Genomic DNA, 18,505 nt, shown 5'->3' with positions numbered 1-18,505 from the left:
GAATTGCCCGAGTGCCCTGACCACCAGCTTCCTCGTTCCTGAAAGGCAAGCCCCGGAGCATATTAAGCCTCCTATGTTTTCACAAATACATTGAGTATCTTTTATTATTGATGATGCATTAAGTATAGGAATTGGTTGGAACCAATTGCTGCATTATATATCCTTCCTTGTCCAGATATCGCACTGGAATCCCATTTAAGTCCAGGACGGGTTAAATGCTTAGCCATGCTTAGTGCGGTAGAAGTCAGGTGATTTCCTGTCACATGCGAGCTTTAGGATGAGGTGGATCACGGTTGGCTATATTTGCTATCGTGGAAAGAACCATGTAAATAATGAATTAAGACCGGGTGGGTCTTGTGTAGGTTTTGAACATAGTGACTCCGTCTGAGTCGTTTAAGGACCGATACGCTGTACGTCCTCATGTCATGTTGAACGCAGCCTAACACTTAGCTGGCCGGATAAGTCGTTCCGACCGCGAAGCCTAGTAGCTCGATTCAGGCCAGGAACCGCGAGCAGTGGCGGCACTCTGGAGGTAGTAAGGATGTGTGGAGAGCCATTGGCCTAAGTCCAAGGTGGGTTAGAGTCCCGAACAACCTTGGCAGAGTGGTTCTCTGAGATGCCGATCTGTTCGGACCCGCGACTCCTGAATTATACCAAAGGTGACTTGTTGCGACCCTGACGGGGGAAGCAGGGTTTGTGTTTAGGAATACCCCTCCAGCTGGATAGGAATCGATTCGAATCGCCGTCTCTCCCGGATAGTGAGAACTTGACTGAGCAGCGGCAACGTAGATTCAATTAATTTAACGATATGGTTAAATGGATGATGATAAGGTTGCCACAATGAATACCTGATATGGTTATTAATGTTTGCACCCTAATAAAGTGATTGCTTAGTACAGGTGCTAATATAGATGACAGGTTAATGGCTAAAAAGTTACTGCTAGTTCAGGTTAGAGTTGATCATTATTACTTATGCTTTTCTGGCAAAGAGAAAATGTCAGCCATCTCCACTACTTTAAGCTATGCATAATCCTTGGTGTCATGTGTTTGGTTTTCGATGGGTAAGTCTAGCTGAGTACATTCCCGTACTCAGGGTTTATTCCCTCTTGTTGCAGATGACCTCCTATATCAGGGATTCTGCAAGTATTGTCTTCACCCGGCGGGTGATGAGGACTAGATCATGGGCATGATCTCCTTTCTCTTTATCTGAATGCTTTTGTGGTCTGTGATCAGCGAACCAGTATGTGTATTTGAACTCGGTGTGTGAGTTAAACTATTTGCTTCCGCATGTTTTACAAGACTCGTTTTGTAATAACGATGACTCTGTGATGGTGTAATCTATTTGTGAACATCTGTGAAATGTTGTAACGTACGATATGTTATGTTGGATTACTGTAATCTTGGTTGTATGCAAGTTGGTTTGAAATCCTTCGAGATTTCGGTTGACTACCGGGTTTATATGGGCTCAAGTTCGAGAATTTGATCGTTCCGGCGATTGTTTTTGTACTTGTGCTCTTATAAATTGGTCGGTTCAGTGACAGTAAGAGGTATGCAAACCTCACTAAACACTAGGCCTAAATCTAGAGCAAGCGCATAAGCGGTGGTCTAATCAACCTAAGCACTTCGCAAAGCACCTACGCTAATCACCTAATAAAACACTAAGCACTATGCAAGTGGAGATCACTAAATGGTGTATCAACACCCTTGGTATGTTTCCTTAGCTCCACACCGCTCAAATGGTCGGTTGGGGGTCTATTTATAAGCCCCACTGAGAAAGTAGCCATTGGGGACGAAATCCTGCTTTTCTGCTACTGACTGGACGCTGAACACGTCCTGACCGGACGCATCTGGTCATCCCGATCATTGGAGCCACGAACAACTAATCGGACACTGCCAGCGTTCGATCACATGCCACCGGACGTGTCTGGTCATAGTTTTGCTGCTCTGGAACCTCTCTGTTCTCGATTGAACTCTACTATCCTACATCTGGTCGATCTACCACCAGCATCTGGTCCAGCGTTCGGTCACGCCTGTTGCCGAGCCAATTGATCGGAGCGTCCGATCACTGTGCTACCAGCATCCGGTCCAGCGTCCGGTCACTACTATGAGCTCATTTCTTCGTGATCTTACGTACAGCTTGGTTCCTATCTTCATGCTTGGACTTTGCTTGATATCTTGGGTCTTCTCTTGTGCTTCTAAGGTCTTGCTTATGGTGTTGATCATCAGATCATCACGTTGCCTTCGTCCAAGTCACGTCTTGCATCCTATTGAACTACAAAACAATCACTTGCAAATTCATTAGTCCAATTTGGTTGTGTTGATTATCAAACACCAAAATCCAAAGTAAATGGGCCAAGGGTCCATTTTCCTTACAAAGTGGTTGGCGGTGGTATCGGTCCCCGTCGAGCAAGGCGAAGCACAAACTCAAGGGTCAGGGCGAGGCAGGAGCCCGCGACCTCGGGGTCGGGCGAGGCGGAGCCCACCCCTAGAGGTCAGGTGAGGCGGAGCACAAACCCTAGGGTCAGGTGAGGCAGAGCCCATGGCCTCGGGGTAGACAAGGCAGAGCCCATAGCTTCGGGGTCAGGCGAGGCAGAGCCCGCCCCTAGAGGTTGGGCGAGGCAGAGCACAAACCCAAGGGTCGGGCGAGGCAGAGCCCATGACCTCGGGGTCAGGCGAGGTGGAGCCCATCCCTAGAGATCGGGCGAGGCAGAGCACAAACCAAGGGTTGGGCGAGGCGGAGCCTACGGCCTTGGGGTTGGGTGGAGTTGTAGTCAGCGCTCTGGACTGCTCGGATAAATCAATGTTGATGGTCATTAGCTCCTCCTCTTCGGGTACCCTAGTATTGGTCCCCGAGACTATGGAAGCTATCCAAGCAGAACCTGTTGCTGATGGGCAAGCAACCAACGACTAGTACTGATGTTGTTTCCAAGGTCCTCTGCCTTTCCAAGGGCAAGCCCCCCTCCCAGGCAAGCAGGAAAAACCTTTTTTGAAGAATGCTGGTATCCTAGGAAGCTCCACCTAGAGCAGAGACATCGGCAGAGATGACACTTTGGGAGCAACTTGCTGGTGAATAGGAAAGTACCAATGCCCTCATCGAACTAGTGGATGAACTAAAGAGGAAGATAGAAGAGTCTGAAAGGGAGTTTGAGGAATTCAAGAAACGGCAATAGGAGGAGTACAATAGGCTCTGTGAGCAAGTCATGCACTTAAGCTCTCCTGGATAATTAACTCTCAGTCTTCAAGTCCTGTGGCTTGATGCAGTGAACATTTGTGGTCCATTGTGTGGACTCATGTGATGGTTTGTTGTGGTGATACTCTGTCAGTAGCTTGCTACTGACATGTGAAATGTTAACTGTTGGTATTTGATTGTCAGCTTGAATAATTATGTTGTCAATCTGTGTAGTAGTGACAATCTCGAATTACTTTTCTGATGTAATTAGTCCTGCACGCGGTAGAACCAGGACAGACATTAGTTGTTTTATTAGTCCATACCTGTTTGTATCCTGAACTAATTGTTGGGTTCTATGGACTAGTTGGATGGCCCCTGATAGTTGCCATCACTGTATTTTGTGGTTCATCGACTCGCAGTGTTACCAGGCAGGCACCCCACTACTATAAACCCTATTTTGGATACCTATGTAGTTTCATTATGAGTTATGCATTACATGTAGTTTGGTTAATAATCTTGTTCACTCTACACTTAGAGTCACTCACTAATCTAGTAGAAGCCTTTCATCTAAACAATGGAAATGGAAACGCTTAATTGCTTATTGTTTAGTTACCTAGCAATGGTAGAAGTCAAGTATGAGAAGGGAACTCATTCTTGCGCGTGTAGGATGCTACACTGGGATAATTAATCACTAAAAGCAATGAGGGTACAACTTGATCTACTTTCTTAATCTAGATAGGATTCACTTCACTAAAAGCTATGAACTTGGACACCATCTTGGTAACTTCACTCATGCGAGGGGTAGGTCATTGTGAGTGTGGGATCTCAAACAATATAGCTCATGGAGCAGTTAAGAACCGTTTATTGGGATACGTGAGTCCAAGTAACCACCCGTACAGACCACATGTTGCTAGATGGGGTCGACAAGCCAAGTAACTAATTGCGATCGGTTTATCCATAAAACTGGCAAGAGGGTGGTGTCGGTCGGGAATGTCTGAGACATTGACCGAGCACTAGCCTGAACCTTTCAGTCAGACACTCGATCCGGATTAGGAAAAGATTGGAGAACATAAAAAAACCCTTACTACTGGGCCCGATGTATGGAGGTTAGTCCCATTTCTTCGTGTGGGTACAGTTGTACACCTCTACAGAGTTTGAAAGCCTAAAGTCCCTCAGGACGGAATCATTCGATTGCTCCCACTTTCTATACCCATGGTAGCATAACTGATGGAACGCGATGATAATGTGGTGTATATGTGTTAATCACTCTTTTGAATAACATATCTCTTAGTGATAATACCTTAAGATGAATCATGAGCATACCATACTCTTAATGAATGCCATTGCTTTTCTGCAAATATACAAATGCCTAATAAATTATCCGTTTGCATCCACCAAATATATATGTGTTGGAATTAAGTCCTACGAGTATGAAATATACTCATGACGTTGCCATTAAGTTGTTTGCAGGTATGTGATGGATTGGGCAGAGCCACTGATTCTAACCACCGCTGTATGGTAGCACTTGGAGTGGGCATTCCGATCATGCTACGAGTTAACTTCGAAGTATTGGTTGAGTGATCCTGAGAGATCAACCCTAGAAGGGTAGTCCGATGCTTGTCCATTGGTTGGACCAAACTATGGAACTGATGTAAAGATTTCCTTATTCTTAATCATTTATATAACAACCAAGTACTATTCATTAGTAAGTGTCGGTTTGCTAATTGGACTATCATGTGCCACTCAACTTGATCCTGAAGAGGAGTTGCTACGTGCGCTCCTAGGGGCCTCGCGGTGGTGAGTTGGCGACAACCCCCCATGACAAAATATGTCCATTTGCATAAGAGGCCAACCCTCGAGCACAATAGCAAGCCCGAATTCACAAATGTGTCCATTTGCGTAAGAGGCAAACCCTTTGGCGCAATCGCAACCCTAGGAAATTTAACTTTTTGCCATTATAACTAATGGCACCGCTTCAATTGTCACTCTTAATATTGTCCCTATGTATTTACCACTGGAGAGAAGATTTCATAACTTTGAGCCATTTTTGCATACGTGGTAGGACACATAGGCATGTCAACGTGTCTGTTTGAGGCAAAATGACCTTGTTGCCCTCGTCTATTTCTTCTTCCTCTATCTCTTCCTCGCTTGAGCTCCGACCATGGCTGGCAATGGGGAAGATGCTAATCCTAGCCTGCGTGCCTCCTCGACTCCTCCTCGTCGGAGCACATAGCCTGCCATGTGTGGCCACAACACTGCGTTCGGCCACACGATGACACCCACGGGCGTGACTAGGAGCTAGTCGGCTTGAGTGCCTCTGCTCGCTGGTCTCAGTGCTCAACGCACCGTCGGAGCATGTAGCTGTCGTGACCACACTGTGTGGGGCCAGTCATGGCTGGCCGTCGCCGCCGTGCACCTAGGCCGTGGCCTGCCTCCTCGTGTGCTTTGTGTTGTCGTTGTGTGGCAGCACATGCTGTGAAGGCGACGCTAGTGAGGCCTGCTCGGGCCCCGGCCGCTAGTCTATTGCTCTCGGCAGGGGAAGCTGGCAGAGGCGGGAGGGATGGGGAGCTGGCTCACTAGTGCTGGCAGAGGCTGTCGCCGGCCATGCATGGAGAGACACGGCATGACTTGTCTATGGCCGGGTATGTGCGAACCTCCACCGACGACGAAGCAGAGGAGCACGAGCACAAGGAGGCATGGGGCCACCATGTTCATCGCCGACGCTGAGGAGGTCGTGCTCCTGCGTGTGCTGTAGGTGCCACCATGTTCGTCGTCGCGTCGAGCATGGACGTGGACCTTCAGGCCGTGTCCCTGGCTGCCTCGCCCCTAATTTCCCCTACGTCCCGTTCGCCGCCGCCATGGACCCCATTGTCGGCCATGGCCGAAGCTCGAGCGAGGAAGGGACAAAGGAAGAAGAAATAGATGAGGGGCAAAAATGTCATTTCGCATGGCTGGTCTATGCTGTCAGGTCGAGTTGGTGTGCCATGTCAGTGAAAATGGTAAGATTGTAGCAAACATTCTCTCTCCTATGGCAAATATGCGAGGACAATTTTAAGTTTGAAGAGGTGCCCTTGGTTGTAATGGCAAAAAAATTAAATATTCCGTGTGCCCTTGGCAATTTGCACACGAGATCCCAGCAATGGCGCCGGCACCGTGCCGCGGTCCCGTCACTAGTTCCTGACGTGCAAACGGACCCCTGGTCGTCACCGCCACCGCCACCGCCACCAGCTCATCCACCTCCGGCATTCCCCGCAACGCCTCCACCCATGGCGTCCTCTCCGCCCTCGCCGTCCCCCGCCGCGCTCATCGCGCATCTCTCCGCGGTGCTCTCCTCGCCGGACTGGCGCTTCCACCCCTCGCTCCCGCAACTCCCTGCCCTCCTCGCGCCGTCCCTACCCCGCACACTCCTCGTCCCGCTCCCGCTCCGCCTCGCGGCCGCAGTCGCCCGCGCCGCCGCGCCGTCCCGCCACCTCCTCGACATCTCACTCCCGGTCGTGCTCCGCCTCCACGCCCTCTCCCCGCCGCCGCTCCGTCCACTCTTCGACCGCCCCTTCCGCTCCCTCCTCACCCACTTCTCCCGCTACGCGCTGACGCCGCTGATGCTCCGGCTATTCGCCCACATGTACCACCACGCCCCACCTGCACCTACGGGTGCTACCTACAATGCACTCATCCGTGCCCTCTGCCGCCGCGCCGATCTCCGCCACGCCCAACGGTACCTCAGCCTCATGGTCCGCTCCGGTTGGCGCCCGGACGCGTTCACGTTCAACTCCCTGATATTGGGTCACTGCCGCACGCAGCAGCTGGAAGTGGCCCAAGACTTGTTCGACAAAATGCCGTTGAGAGGGTTTTCACAAGATGTGGTTGCTTACGCTGCTCTGATCGAAGGATTTTGTGAGGCAGGGAGGATTGATGAGGCCCTGGAGTTGTTCAGGGAGATGGGGCAACCAGACATGTACACACACGCAGCCTTGGTAAAGGGGCTGTGTGATGCCCGGAGAGGGGAGGAGGGTCTATGTATGCTGCAGAAGATGAAGGAGCTGGGATGGAGGCCAACCACTCGTGCTTATGCAGCACTGGTCGATTTATGGTGCAGGGAGCTGAAGGCTGAAGAGGCTGAGAAAATGCTGAATGAGATGTTCGACAATGGATTGGTGCCTTGTGTTGTAACATGCACTGCTGTCGTGAATGCCTACTGCAGGGAGGGGAGGATGAGTGATGCAGTGAGGATGTTTGAATCCATGAAGTTGAAAGGGTGTGAACCAAATGTCTGGACATACAATGCAATGGTGCAAGGTTTCTGCAATGTTGGGAAAGTGTACAAAGCAATGGCTTTGTTGGACCAGATGAGAGAATGTGGAGTAGAGCCAGATGTTGTGACATACAATTTGTTGATTCGAGGCCAATGCATTGATGGGCATATAGAGAGTGCTTTCAGATTACTCCGTTTGATGGAAGGAAATGGTTTAGCTGCTGATCAGTACACTTACAATGTGTTGATTGATGCTCTGTGTAAGACTGGGAAAGTTGATGAAGCTTGCTCTCTTTTTGATGGCCTAGAATATAGAGGCATAAGACCTAATTCTGTGACATTCAATACGGTGATAAATGGGTCATGCAAGGGTGGTAAATTCAATGTTGCTTGCACGTTTTTGGAAAAGATGGTTTCAGCAGGTTGTGCACCCGATACCTATACATATAGTCCATTCATTGAAAATCTATGCAAGACGAAGGGATCACGAGAAGGATTATCCTTTCTAGATGAGATGCTACAAAAGGATGTCAAGCCTTCGACGGTTAATTATACAATTGTAATTGACAGACTTTTCAAGGAGAGGAACTATGGATTAGCCACAAGAATTTGGGGGCAAATGGTGTCACTGGGGTGCAGTCCTGATGTTGTCACTTATACTACTTCTGTGCGTGCATACTGCAATGAAGGCAGGCTTGATGAAGCAGAAAATGTTGTGATGGAGATGAAAAAGGGTGGGATCATTGTAGATGCAATGGCATATAACACTTTGATTGATGGCCATACAAGTATTGGGCAGACAGATCATGCCGTCACAATCTTGAAGCACATGACAGGTGTTGCTTCAATGCCAAATCATTTTACCTTTTTTATCTTGCTTAGACATCTTTTACAGAGGAGGCTAGCAGAACACGTACCATTGAAAACAACTTCTGTGTGGAAGACTATAGAGCTTGCTGATGTCTTTGAATTATTTGAGCTTATGAAGAAGAACAGCGTTCCTTGTAGTGCAAGAGCTTATTTGGCCATCCTTGAGGGGTTTTCTGAAGATAGAAGATTGGATGAGGTGACTTCCTTGGTTTCTCGTATGAAAGAAGATAATCTACCTCTGAATGAAGATATATGCACTGTTCTTGTTAATTGCTTTTGCAAATTGAGGATGTATCCTGATGCTTGGGCATTGCTTTGCTCCATGATTGGACATGGTTTTTTACCAAACTTAATATCTTATCAGCATCTGCTTTCTGGGCTTACTGCTGAAGGACAAGCAGATAGGGCTAAAGAAATATTCAGAGGTTCAAGATGGAAAGAGTACAATACCGATGAAATTGTATGGAAAGTTATAATTGATGGCTTGGTAAGAAAGGGTCATCCAGATATGTGCCATGACATGATATCCATATTAGAACAGATGAAATGCAAACCAAGTGATGAAACGTATGCAATGCTGACAGAGGAATTGTCCACCAGGGAATAGGTTGTCAACTAAAACATCCATAGCTCACAGCAAACTCTCCATCAGTCAATCTGTGCTCATCAGGTGCTTGTTTTTCAAGCACAGCCTGTGTCAAGCAACACACGCCAGAATCGCATAGATCATGGATTATTGGATGCACAGTCACACTGTGTTCATGCCCTCAAAGGTAATTATTTGACTCTTTATGCAGTGGCGGAGCTTGCCTCCAAAGCAAGCGGGGGCCATTTCACAAGTCAGTGGCAAAGAAGCAGCGAGCGCTTGAGAAATGAATCAAAGAGTAATAGAAGACTAGCTACCAGCTATGAGCACCTCGGAAGACAAACATGTGTGGCAATGAAGAAAATAGGGAGTGCAGACTTTTACTACTAGCCAGTGATCACGTGGACAGAATTTCTACAAATTGCACGTAGCAAGGGGGGCCATCGCCCAGGATGGGCCCTCCACGTAGCTCCGCCAGTGTCTTTATGTTGCAGCGTTGTGATGTCTCATTGTGATATAATGCCCTGCTGAAAGCTTTTGAAGTAGATATATGATATCAAATTCGTTTTGTTCCACATATGACCGCAAGTAACCTTTAATATATGTTGACTAAGCAATATGAAAGTAAAGGTCCAGGACCATGGAGAAATAGTCCAGTAATGGTGCATGAATTCTGACATTTCTTAAAAATAACAACACAACTGCTTGACACATGTTTCATGAGCTTTCCAGACCACTCCTTGTACTCTTTTTGTCTCTATGGTACAATTTTTTTAGTCAAAGCTATAGTTCAATAAACTTAGCTATTAACTTTGTTTTGGATATAAACTGTGAAGAATCTATTTGTCTATGGAATAACAATCATCAATCTGGAATTATGTTTATTTTTTCTAGAACTGTGCATCGTTGGAGTTCTGTAGAATGGTGCTGCGGACTGACCTGAGAAGCTAAACATGGGACTTCTGATTGCTTATTTATGCATTCCGACAACTCGAGAAAGAGTTGACCTCTGCTGGAGCCACAAGCACACATCAGGTTTTCACTTCCTAAGAAATTTTGTCAAAAAAAAAAGACATTGGGAGAGGATCTTTATGGTTTCAGAACATCCCTTATCGAAGTACCATGTGTTAATTGAACCATTTTGCAGGTTCAATTTAGAAGAAAAAAAATTGTGAGGGGCTTGCTATCTGCGCATCATACACTCAGTCGGAGCGAATTGTAGATGGACACGTGCATTGCACAGAGTTTGTAGCTGTGCTTTTTTATATAAAGAAAGGCTATCAGTTTTGTGTAGAGCGTCAGGATAACAAGAGAGCCAATGAGCCATCTTCGGCTTGTACAGTTTTGTGGGGCAAACATTCTTACTATTTTCTTCGGCATGTAGGATGATTTGTGCAACTGGGTACATAATTTGTGAGAGAAGGAAAATAAATACTAACTGGTCATTTGGTTTGAGGCATATAATGGGTGTAAGAGTAAATGGCTGATCTTATATATTGCAACCATGTGTACACTTGTTGCTTTTTGGTTAATATTTATGACCGGATTTCCTATTATAATAAGTCTATATGCTGGAAGAGTGGAAGTGGCCATCAGTGAATTTCACCTCCACGACGGAAGAAATAAAGAGCTAGCCTGACTGACCTTTATGGTTCCTTGGTGGGGTCTAGAGCCGAAAGAGACCTGATATATTCACGAGTCCTCTCAACAGAGACGTAGGATTCTTCCTGAATCTGAATTTAGGGAAACAACACTTATATCCTCCCTCTTTGATTTGACTGTTATTGAACCCATTGAAGTTTTGATCATAGTTGCCTAATCTACTTGCTCGTGTATCTGATTGTAGTGTTCAATCGAAAAGCTCAGAAACCTCATCCAAAACATGTAGTAGTAGTAGTATTTCGTTTGAGCTAGAATTGCTCAGACATGCCTTGTATAGTGACAAGCCAAGTGGACTCCAAAGTTCCAGTCTTGGTCGACACTTTGGGTGTTAAGTCGGAACTTCTAACATTCAGCACGTTTGCTTGTTGGTTTCAACCAGCCCAAACCAGTCAGCCAATAGTGTTTTTTTCTCATAATAAACCAGCACCAGCCAGTCCAAACCAGCCCAGAAACCAACCAGCGAACAGGCCGATTCTGCTAGCTGAGTTTTATGATTTCAGAGAAGACACGTATTCTCCCTCTAGCTAGGAAACGCATCTACTACCCCTCATAAAAATAAAATAAAAACGCATCTACTCCGTAGAACTGTAAGTTGTACTATCAAGTACTACCTTCGTCTTCCAAGAGCCAAATAGTTTAAACTTTGACTAAAATTATATGAAAAGATACTAACACTCATAAGACAAAATAAGTATCATTAGATTAGTTATAGAATATGTTTTATAATAAATTTATTTGAAGACATAAATGCTAATATTATTGTTATGGTGGGAAAACAGTACCACCGTCGGGATCGCACCAGTGGCTAGGGCTGATCACCAAGGAAGCTTGCCGAGCGGCACAGCGCCCAGGACGCAGTCACCACGGCTCCGGGAGCCGGGTCAGTCGGTTCAGTTAGTTGATCAAGTAGATTTGCTTTGTTCCCTTTGAGTTGTTGGCAAGGAGTGAATTTAAGGAAAGTTTGTTACGTTTGTAAGCTGCTTATATAGCACACACATTCCCTAATGAATGGATTAGCCTGGGTTTGAGATCTAATCTCCCTTGGGCCCCCAGCCCCCAGTCGTCTCTATGTCCCGCGCTGAGCACGGCGCCCACTCGCCGCCGGGTCACCAGGCCCCGGCCAGTGAGCTCGCCTCCCTACTTCCTCCGTAGCAAGCTACGGCGCCGTAACAACCTGGTATCAGAGACCATGTCGTCCTCGGCACCTAGCCCGCCCATCCCGCCCTCCACCGCCGTCCTCGACGTCCTAGCGCGCGTACCACCTCCGCGCCGTCCTCGACGTCCTCCAACATCTCCGCGCCGTCCTCGACATCCTACGCGCGCACCACCTCCACGTCAAGCGTTCCAAGTGCGCGTTTGCAGCCTCGTCGGTCCAGTACTTGGGCCACGTTATTTCGTCCGATGACGTGGCCATGGACAGCACCAAGGTGGAAGCTATCACCGCCTGGCCGCTGCGGCGTTCTGCGCGTGGACTGCGTGGCTTCCTCGGTCTCGCCGGATACTACCGGCGTTTTATCAAGGACTTTGGCGCCATCGTCGCCCCGCTGACGTTGCTGCTCAAGAAGGACGGGTTCCGGTGGACAGAGGAGGCCACCACGGCCTTCGCGGCGCTGAAGGTCGCCCTGTCCACTACACCGGTCCTTCAGCTCCCAGATTTCGCCAAGGACTTCATCGTGGACTGCGATGCATCAGGGTCTGGCTTTGGCGCCGTCTTGCACCAGGGAGAAGGGCCGCTGGCGTTCTTCAGCCGGCCCTTTGTGGCGCGGCACATGAAAGTCGCCGCCGACGAGCGGGAGCTCATTGGCCTGGTTCAGGCAGTGCACCACTAGCGGCCATACTTGTGGGGGCGCGCATTCATCGTGCGCACAGATCATTACGCGCTCAAGTTCATGCTTGACCAGCGCCTCTCCACGATACCCCAGCACCACTGGATTAGCAAATTGTTTGGCTTTGATTTTAGGGTGGAATACCGACCGGGCCGACTGAACACGGTCGCCGACGCTCTGTCCCATCGTGATGGCGACGCTATGGCCTACCAGGAAGGCGCTGCTCCCAGCCTGGAGGGTGCAGCCCGCGGTCTGGGATCCGCATCGCTCGCGACGCTCTCCAGCCCATCCTTCCACCTCTTCGATGAGCTGCGCTAAGAGATCACGGCGTCCCCTGAACTCAGCGCACTGAGGGACGCCGCTGCCACCGGCGATCGCGGCGAGGCGTGGCGTGTCCGCGATGGTCTCATTCTCCACCAGGGACGTGTGTTCATGCCCGAGGCGTCTCCGTTGCTGCCCGACATCCTCCAGCTCGCCCACACGGTGGGGCACGAGGGCATTCAAAAGACCCTCCAGTGCCTCCGTGCTGATTTCTCCGTCGAACATGATCGTTGGGTCGTCCACGACTACGTACGGGCCTGCTACACCTGCCAACGCAACAAGACTGAGGCGCTGCACCCGACCGGCCTTCTCCAGCCATTGCCAGTGCCGTCGCGGGTGTGGGCCGACATCTCGATGGATTTCATCGAGGCACTCCCGAAGGTACATGGTAAGAGTGTGCTGCTCACCGTGATTGACAGGTTCTCCAAGTACGCGCACTTCATTCCGTTGGGACACCCATACACGGCAGCCTCCGTCGCTCGCGCGTTTTTCGCCGATATCGTCCAGCTCCACGGCTTTCCGGAGTCGATCGTCACCGACCGCGACCCTGTCTTCACAGGTCGTGTGTGGCGAGACTTGTTCCGGCTTTCTAGGGTACAGCTGCGCATGAGCTCTGCCTTCCATCCTCAGACCGACAACCAGTCCGAAGCGGTGAACAAAGTGATCGCCATGTACCTCCACTGCATCACGGGCGACCGTCCTCGCGACTGGCTTGACTGGTTGCCCTGGGCGGAGTTCTGCTACAACTCCTCATTTCACTCCGCCCTGCGCACAACGCCGTTCCAGGTTGTCTACGGTAGGCCCCCTCCATCCCTGCTACCGTATGAGCAGGGCTTTGCTCACACCGAAGCCATCGATGATCTGCTCACGCGACGCGACGCGTTCCTCACCGAAGTCTATGAACGTCTCCTGCAGGCGCAGCAATATGCACGCAAGCATTACGATGCTAATCACCGTGCTGTGGAGTTCGCCGTTGGGGATTGGGTCTGGCTTCGTCTGCTCAACCGCACGACCCAGTCCCTGTTTCCGGCCGCCCGCAAGAAGCTTGGCCCCAAATACGCCGGCCCTTTTTAGGTGTTGGAACGTATCGGGCCAGTGGCCTATCGTCTACAACTGTCGGAGAACGCCCGGATCCACGACGTCTTCCACGTCGGCGTCCTCAAGCCCTTCATCGGCACTCTTCCAGCAACTACTCCGACGCTACCTCCACTACAGCATGGACGCTCTCTGCAACAGCCCGAGCGCGTCCTCCGTTCCAGCCTACGTCGTGGAGCCTGGCACATCTTGGTGCAGTGGGCTGGCATGCCTGCATCAGAGGCAACATGGGAGCCGGTCGACGCGTTCCGCGCTGCCCACCCCTCGTTTCAGCTCGAGGACGAGCTGTTCCCGAAGGGGGGAGAGATGTTATGGTGGGAAAATAGTACCACCGTCGGGATCGCACCAGTGGCTAGAGCTGATCACCAAGGAAGATTGCCGAGCGGCACAGCGCCCAGGACGCGGTCACCACAGCTCCTGGAGCCGGGTCAGTCGGTTCAGTTAGTTGATCAAGTAGATTTGCTTTGTTCCCTTTGAGTTGTTGGCAAGGAGTGAATTTAGGAAAGTTTGTTACGTTTGTAAGCTGCTTATATAGCACACACATTCCCTAATAAATGGATTAGCCTGGGTTTGAGATCTAATCTCCCCTGGCCCCCAGCCCCAGTCGTCTCTCTGTCCCGCGCCGAGCACGGCGCCCACTCACCGCCAGGTCACCAGGCCCTGAGCTCGCCTCCCTACTTCCTCCGTAGCAAGCTACGGCGCCGTAACAATTATTTACTATAAAATTTGGTCAAACTTAAACTAAATTGACTTGGCACGGTTACCATAATTATATTATTTCGTGGACAAAGGGAGTACAGTACTGCTAAATTACGCAAAAAAAATAAAAGGTACAGTACTGCTAAAACATATGGGCCACACATATTAGCACGGGTACGTTCTATCAGGTTATCACACATCTAAATTAAAATAAACAGAGAAATTCTGAAGACTAGACATATGGGCCCTAGTGGTCCATGTGCGGATCGGAGAGATCCCAACGCAAGGCCTCCATAATCTCAAAGTCTATCAGGCGACCGGTCGCGCTCCGACTAGAGCGCGCGACACCAGGCCGCGACGGGCCGGCCCAGCAGACCCCCCCTCCACCCATCCAACGCCCGGCCTTCCCTTCCCGAGCGAGCACCCAACGCTCCTTCCCCTTTCGTTCCGACAGCGCAGCCTGGGGGCGACGAATCCGCGTTGCTGTCGGAGCCGAGCCGGCGAGCGGTGGTTGGGGCAGGTTGCAGCGGGGCAACGACGGAGGAACTACTCCGATTTTCGACGAAGGTCTTCCCTCTCTCCGCCCCGCATCCAAATCCCTGCTTCTTCTGCATCTGCCCCGACGTGTTTGGTCTCCTGCAGGTGCCATCCGCGGCTCCTTCACCGGTTGCGGCGGACGACGACGGAGGAGGTGCTTCAATTGTCGTCCGCGGCTCCTTCAGCCGTCCAGCTCAGTAGTAGCTCCTTCTTCCTCCATCCACTTTTTCTGTGATTTTCGGAGCTAGTTTTTTTTTTTTTTTTTTTTTTTTTTTGGGGGGGGGGGGGGGGGGGGGGGGGGGGGGTCTTCGGATTTGACTGCGTATGGATGAAATTTCTTAGGACAAATTGATGCTAGGAAATCTGTGAACAAGGCTAGGGTGATTCCCTAACAAATATCTCACTCGAGCACCACGAATTTGAGTATTTCAAAATCCCCCTTTTTCTAGGTATTGTCGATTTTCCTGAAATTCGTGTTAAAGACTCAACCTTTTTTGGAGTGTTTTCGTTGGGATGGATTGCTTGTGATAGCGTGAGCCTTTGTTCAAAATCTCAGTTCAATCAAACTCGTTTTGATGGGTTTTACATTTTTTGGAGTCACTCAGGTTGCCTACTTTGTTGTTCGTAGAACGTTGGTTTTCAGAAATAGCAACTGGTCTGCAGTACCTTGGCTTTTGCTCTCTCTGCCTCCAGCGATTCAGCAGCAGTAAGCATTTGCTAATTCAGTTTTCAGTTAGCAACTTGGCTGACTTGTTTCGTTTGTCGCAGGTTCTGTGCATTGCAGCAGCAGCTCGTGTCCATCTCCTCTGTCTCAGGTAAGCAGCATAGCAGCAGGTTGGTGGCTAGCTGCAGTACAACAACAGCAGCCCAATTCAGTTTCAGGTTTGCATTGTTGGTGCGATTCAGAGCAACAAGCAAGTTGGTGAGTAGTTTGGCACTTCTCTGTCCTAGCAGTAGCTTGTCACGACTGCATGCTTCCTGTTCCTTTTCCGGTCAGCTAGCATCTGTTCTGCTCCAAGATATGAATGTGTTAGCTAGTTATGAGTTGCAGTACAGCACCAACACTTGGAGTGCCTGGTTATTGTCTTTGTGCTATTCGGACTGGGCTATAGTCATCTTCATGCTAAACTATTTGACATAGTTGTGATCGACGTTGTTGGTTTTAAGTATTATTTTAATAATTATGCATGATCACTAGTCACTGGTAATTTCAGTTTCATTTTTTTTCACTGGTTCGTACTACTGAGCCACTTGTGATGAGATTTATGAAATAAGACTATGGTGCATATGTTTCAAAATAGTTTGTATGTACTGGCAACTTATGTTATATATGTAATAGCTATTTATGTATTAAACGTGTAGCAACCTATATATTAACCTTTCAACAAATTATATATACTAGCAAACGTGTAGCAACTCATGTATTCAGCGTGTAGCAACTTATTTGTCAATTTCAGTTTTCATTATTTGTTGTTTCTTTCGGTTCTGGTTTATTGTACTTTCAGTTTTAGTTTTCTTTGTTTCTTTTTTCGTTGTGCCTACTTTAGTTTTCATCGTGTATTCGTCAATTTCATTTTTTAGTCAATTTTAGTTTTTGTCCGGGTAATTTTACTTTCGGTGTTATTTTGTATTATTTTGTTTATTTTGTCTTCTTTCTTTTTAGTTTCTATTTGTCAATTTGAGTTTTATTTATTGCTTATCAATTTCAGTTTTTTTTTCATTTTGTCTACTTTACTTTTATTTTCTATTTTCAATTTAATTTTCTGGTAGTCAATTTCAATTTCAGTTTTATGTTTCAGTTATTTCTTTTTCATTGTGTCTACTTTCGTTTTCGGTTTCTATTTGTCAATTTTAGTCTAATTATCTGGTTGTCAATTTCAGTTTCAGTATTATATTATATTTTTTTGTTTTTCATTGTGTCTACTTTAGTCTTCAGTTTCTTTTTCATTTTAAATGAGCTCTTTTTATTTTTAGTTTTCAGTCAATTTTTTTAGTTTTTTTAGTTTCAGTTTTCAGTCTAGTTTTTTTTTTTTTTTTTTTTTTTTAGTTTCAGTTTTCAGTCACCCTCTTAGGTTTCGAATGCATTCCAAAATCCTGCATATTAGTTGTATAATAACTTACCCTCTAAGTTGGCACCTTATGCAATGCTTCTTCTAATAATTTGTCCCTCGGGTGCAGTTTGTTTTATTTTGGGTAGTTAGTCTTGTCTTTTTAATAAGTGTCCCTCCAATTGTCAGCTACTCATGTTTCTCGGCTCATATATTGGGTTTTATAATAACTTGCCCCAGTTGGCAGCTTATGCAATGCTTATTCTTATAATATACCCCCAGGTCGATTGTTTTGTGTCGCTATCCTCATTTTTTAATAAATGCTCCTAGTTAGCAGCAAGTCATGTTTTCTGACTTTTTGTAATGTGTTGTATAATAACTTGCCCCTCCCTAATTGGCAGCTTATGCAATGTTTACTTTAATAATTTGTCCCATCAGGTTGCAGCTTGTCTTGTTTTAGCCCGCTACTCCCTTTAGGGGTTAGTACCTTTTATGTAAATACTATATAACAAATTTATTATATTTTCATGGTAATAATCGATGTGCATACCATGTAAAAACTTTAGTTTATTTTTAAAGTAGCAAGTTTAGTATTACATGGTAGCAATTTATTTCATAAATCTCAGCATATTTTTACACATAAATTGCTGCTAAAATAAATTCTTCGAAATATAGGTAAGTGGGGTCTAGTTTTGTTCGTCTCGTCACGTAGAACATGCCGGTGCAAACGGAATTGAAAATGGATACACCATTCAAAAGTTATAGCCATTTAAAAAAATGTTTTGATATTTTTGTTTTGCTTCAGACTGACATCAGGGTAGCAGATCGGAAAGTGGGAAGTAGGGCAGCGACGTGTGTCTAAGGCGGTGTTTGCCAAATTTTAGTCGTTGTGTCTTTGGACAGAGTATTAAATATAGATTAATTATGAAACTAATTGTAAAGTTTGTGATTAATTTACAAGACGAATCTTTTAAGTCTAATTAGTCTATGATTTGTAAACATGTGCTAATGATGGATTAATTAGGCTTAAAAATTCGTCTCGTGGAGTACCGACAGATTATGTAATTTGTTTTTTATTAGTATCAGAACACACCATACAACATTCTTCTGATACATCTTCTAAAATCTAAACATCATCTAAGACGGGGGGTCGTGGCCCCGTGGGCGACCGGTCGCGGGATATCCTCGTGCCTCCATGATCTTCCCTTTTTTCTTTGCCGGATCCAAGAAGAAAGAAGCCAGCGCGTGTTTGTTTGCCTGGACGATCGTAGCCTGGTCGAACCAGGAGAGCCAGGCTACTGGAGGAGGTGCAACGTTGCTTGTTTGGTTTCATTTCTTAGCAGAGATAGGCTGAACAAGGATTTTGTTTGTTTGCCTGCACATGTGTATGGGGTCACCTTCTCTTCTTTCAGACATTTCTGCAAACATGTAGAATGCACA

The 18,505-nt window shown here is 47.4% G+C and overlaps 1 protein-coding gene and 1 long non-coding RNA gene across 2 annotated transcripts; both read left to right on the top strand.

Moving 5' to 3' along the window:
• Positions 1-6,301: 6,301 nt before the first annotated feature.
• LOC136474016 (pentatricopeptide repeat-containing protein At5g65560-like) lies at positions 6,302-10,324 on the top strand. The gene is made up of 2 exons (XM_066471636.1): positions 6,302-9,912; positions 10,025-10,324. Exon 1 carries the CDS (start codon positions 6,436-6,438, stop codon positions 8,896-8,898), a length of 2,463 nt encoding a protein of 820 aa, XP_066327733.1. The 5' UTR covers positions 6,302-6,435; the 3' UTR covers positions 8,899-9,912; positions 10,025-10,324.
• Positions 10,325-14,839: 4,515 nt separating this feature from the next.
• LOC136477547 (uncharacterized) lies at positions 14,840-16,211 on the top strand. Its single transcript, XR_010764043.1, has 3 exons — positions 14,840-15,047; positions 15,123-15,217; positions 15,786-16,211. It is a non-coding gene; the product is annotated as an uncharacterized lncRNA (long non-coding RNA).
• Positions 16,212-18,505: the final 2,294 nt, after the last annotated feature.

Source organism: Miscanthus floridulus, chromosome 8 (genome assembly GCF_019320115.1).
Source record: "Miscanthus floridulus cultivar M001 chromosome 8, ASM1932011v1, whole genome shotgun sequence".
NCBI classification, from domain to species: Eukaryota; Viridiplantae; Streptophyta; class Magnoliopsida; order Poales; family Poaceae; genus Miscanthus; species Miscanthus floridulus.
This window is presented reverse-complemented; position numbering and strand designations above follow the sequence as displayed.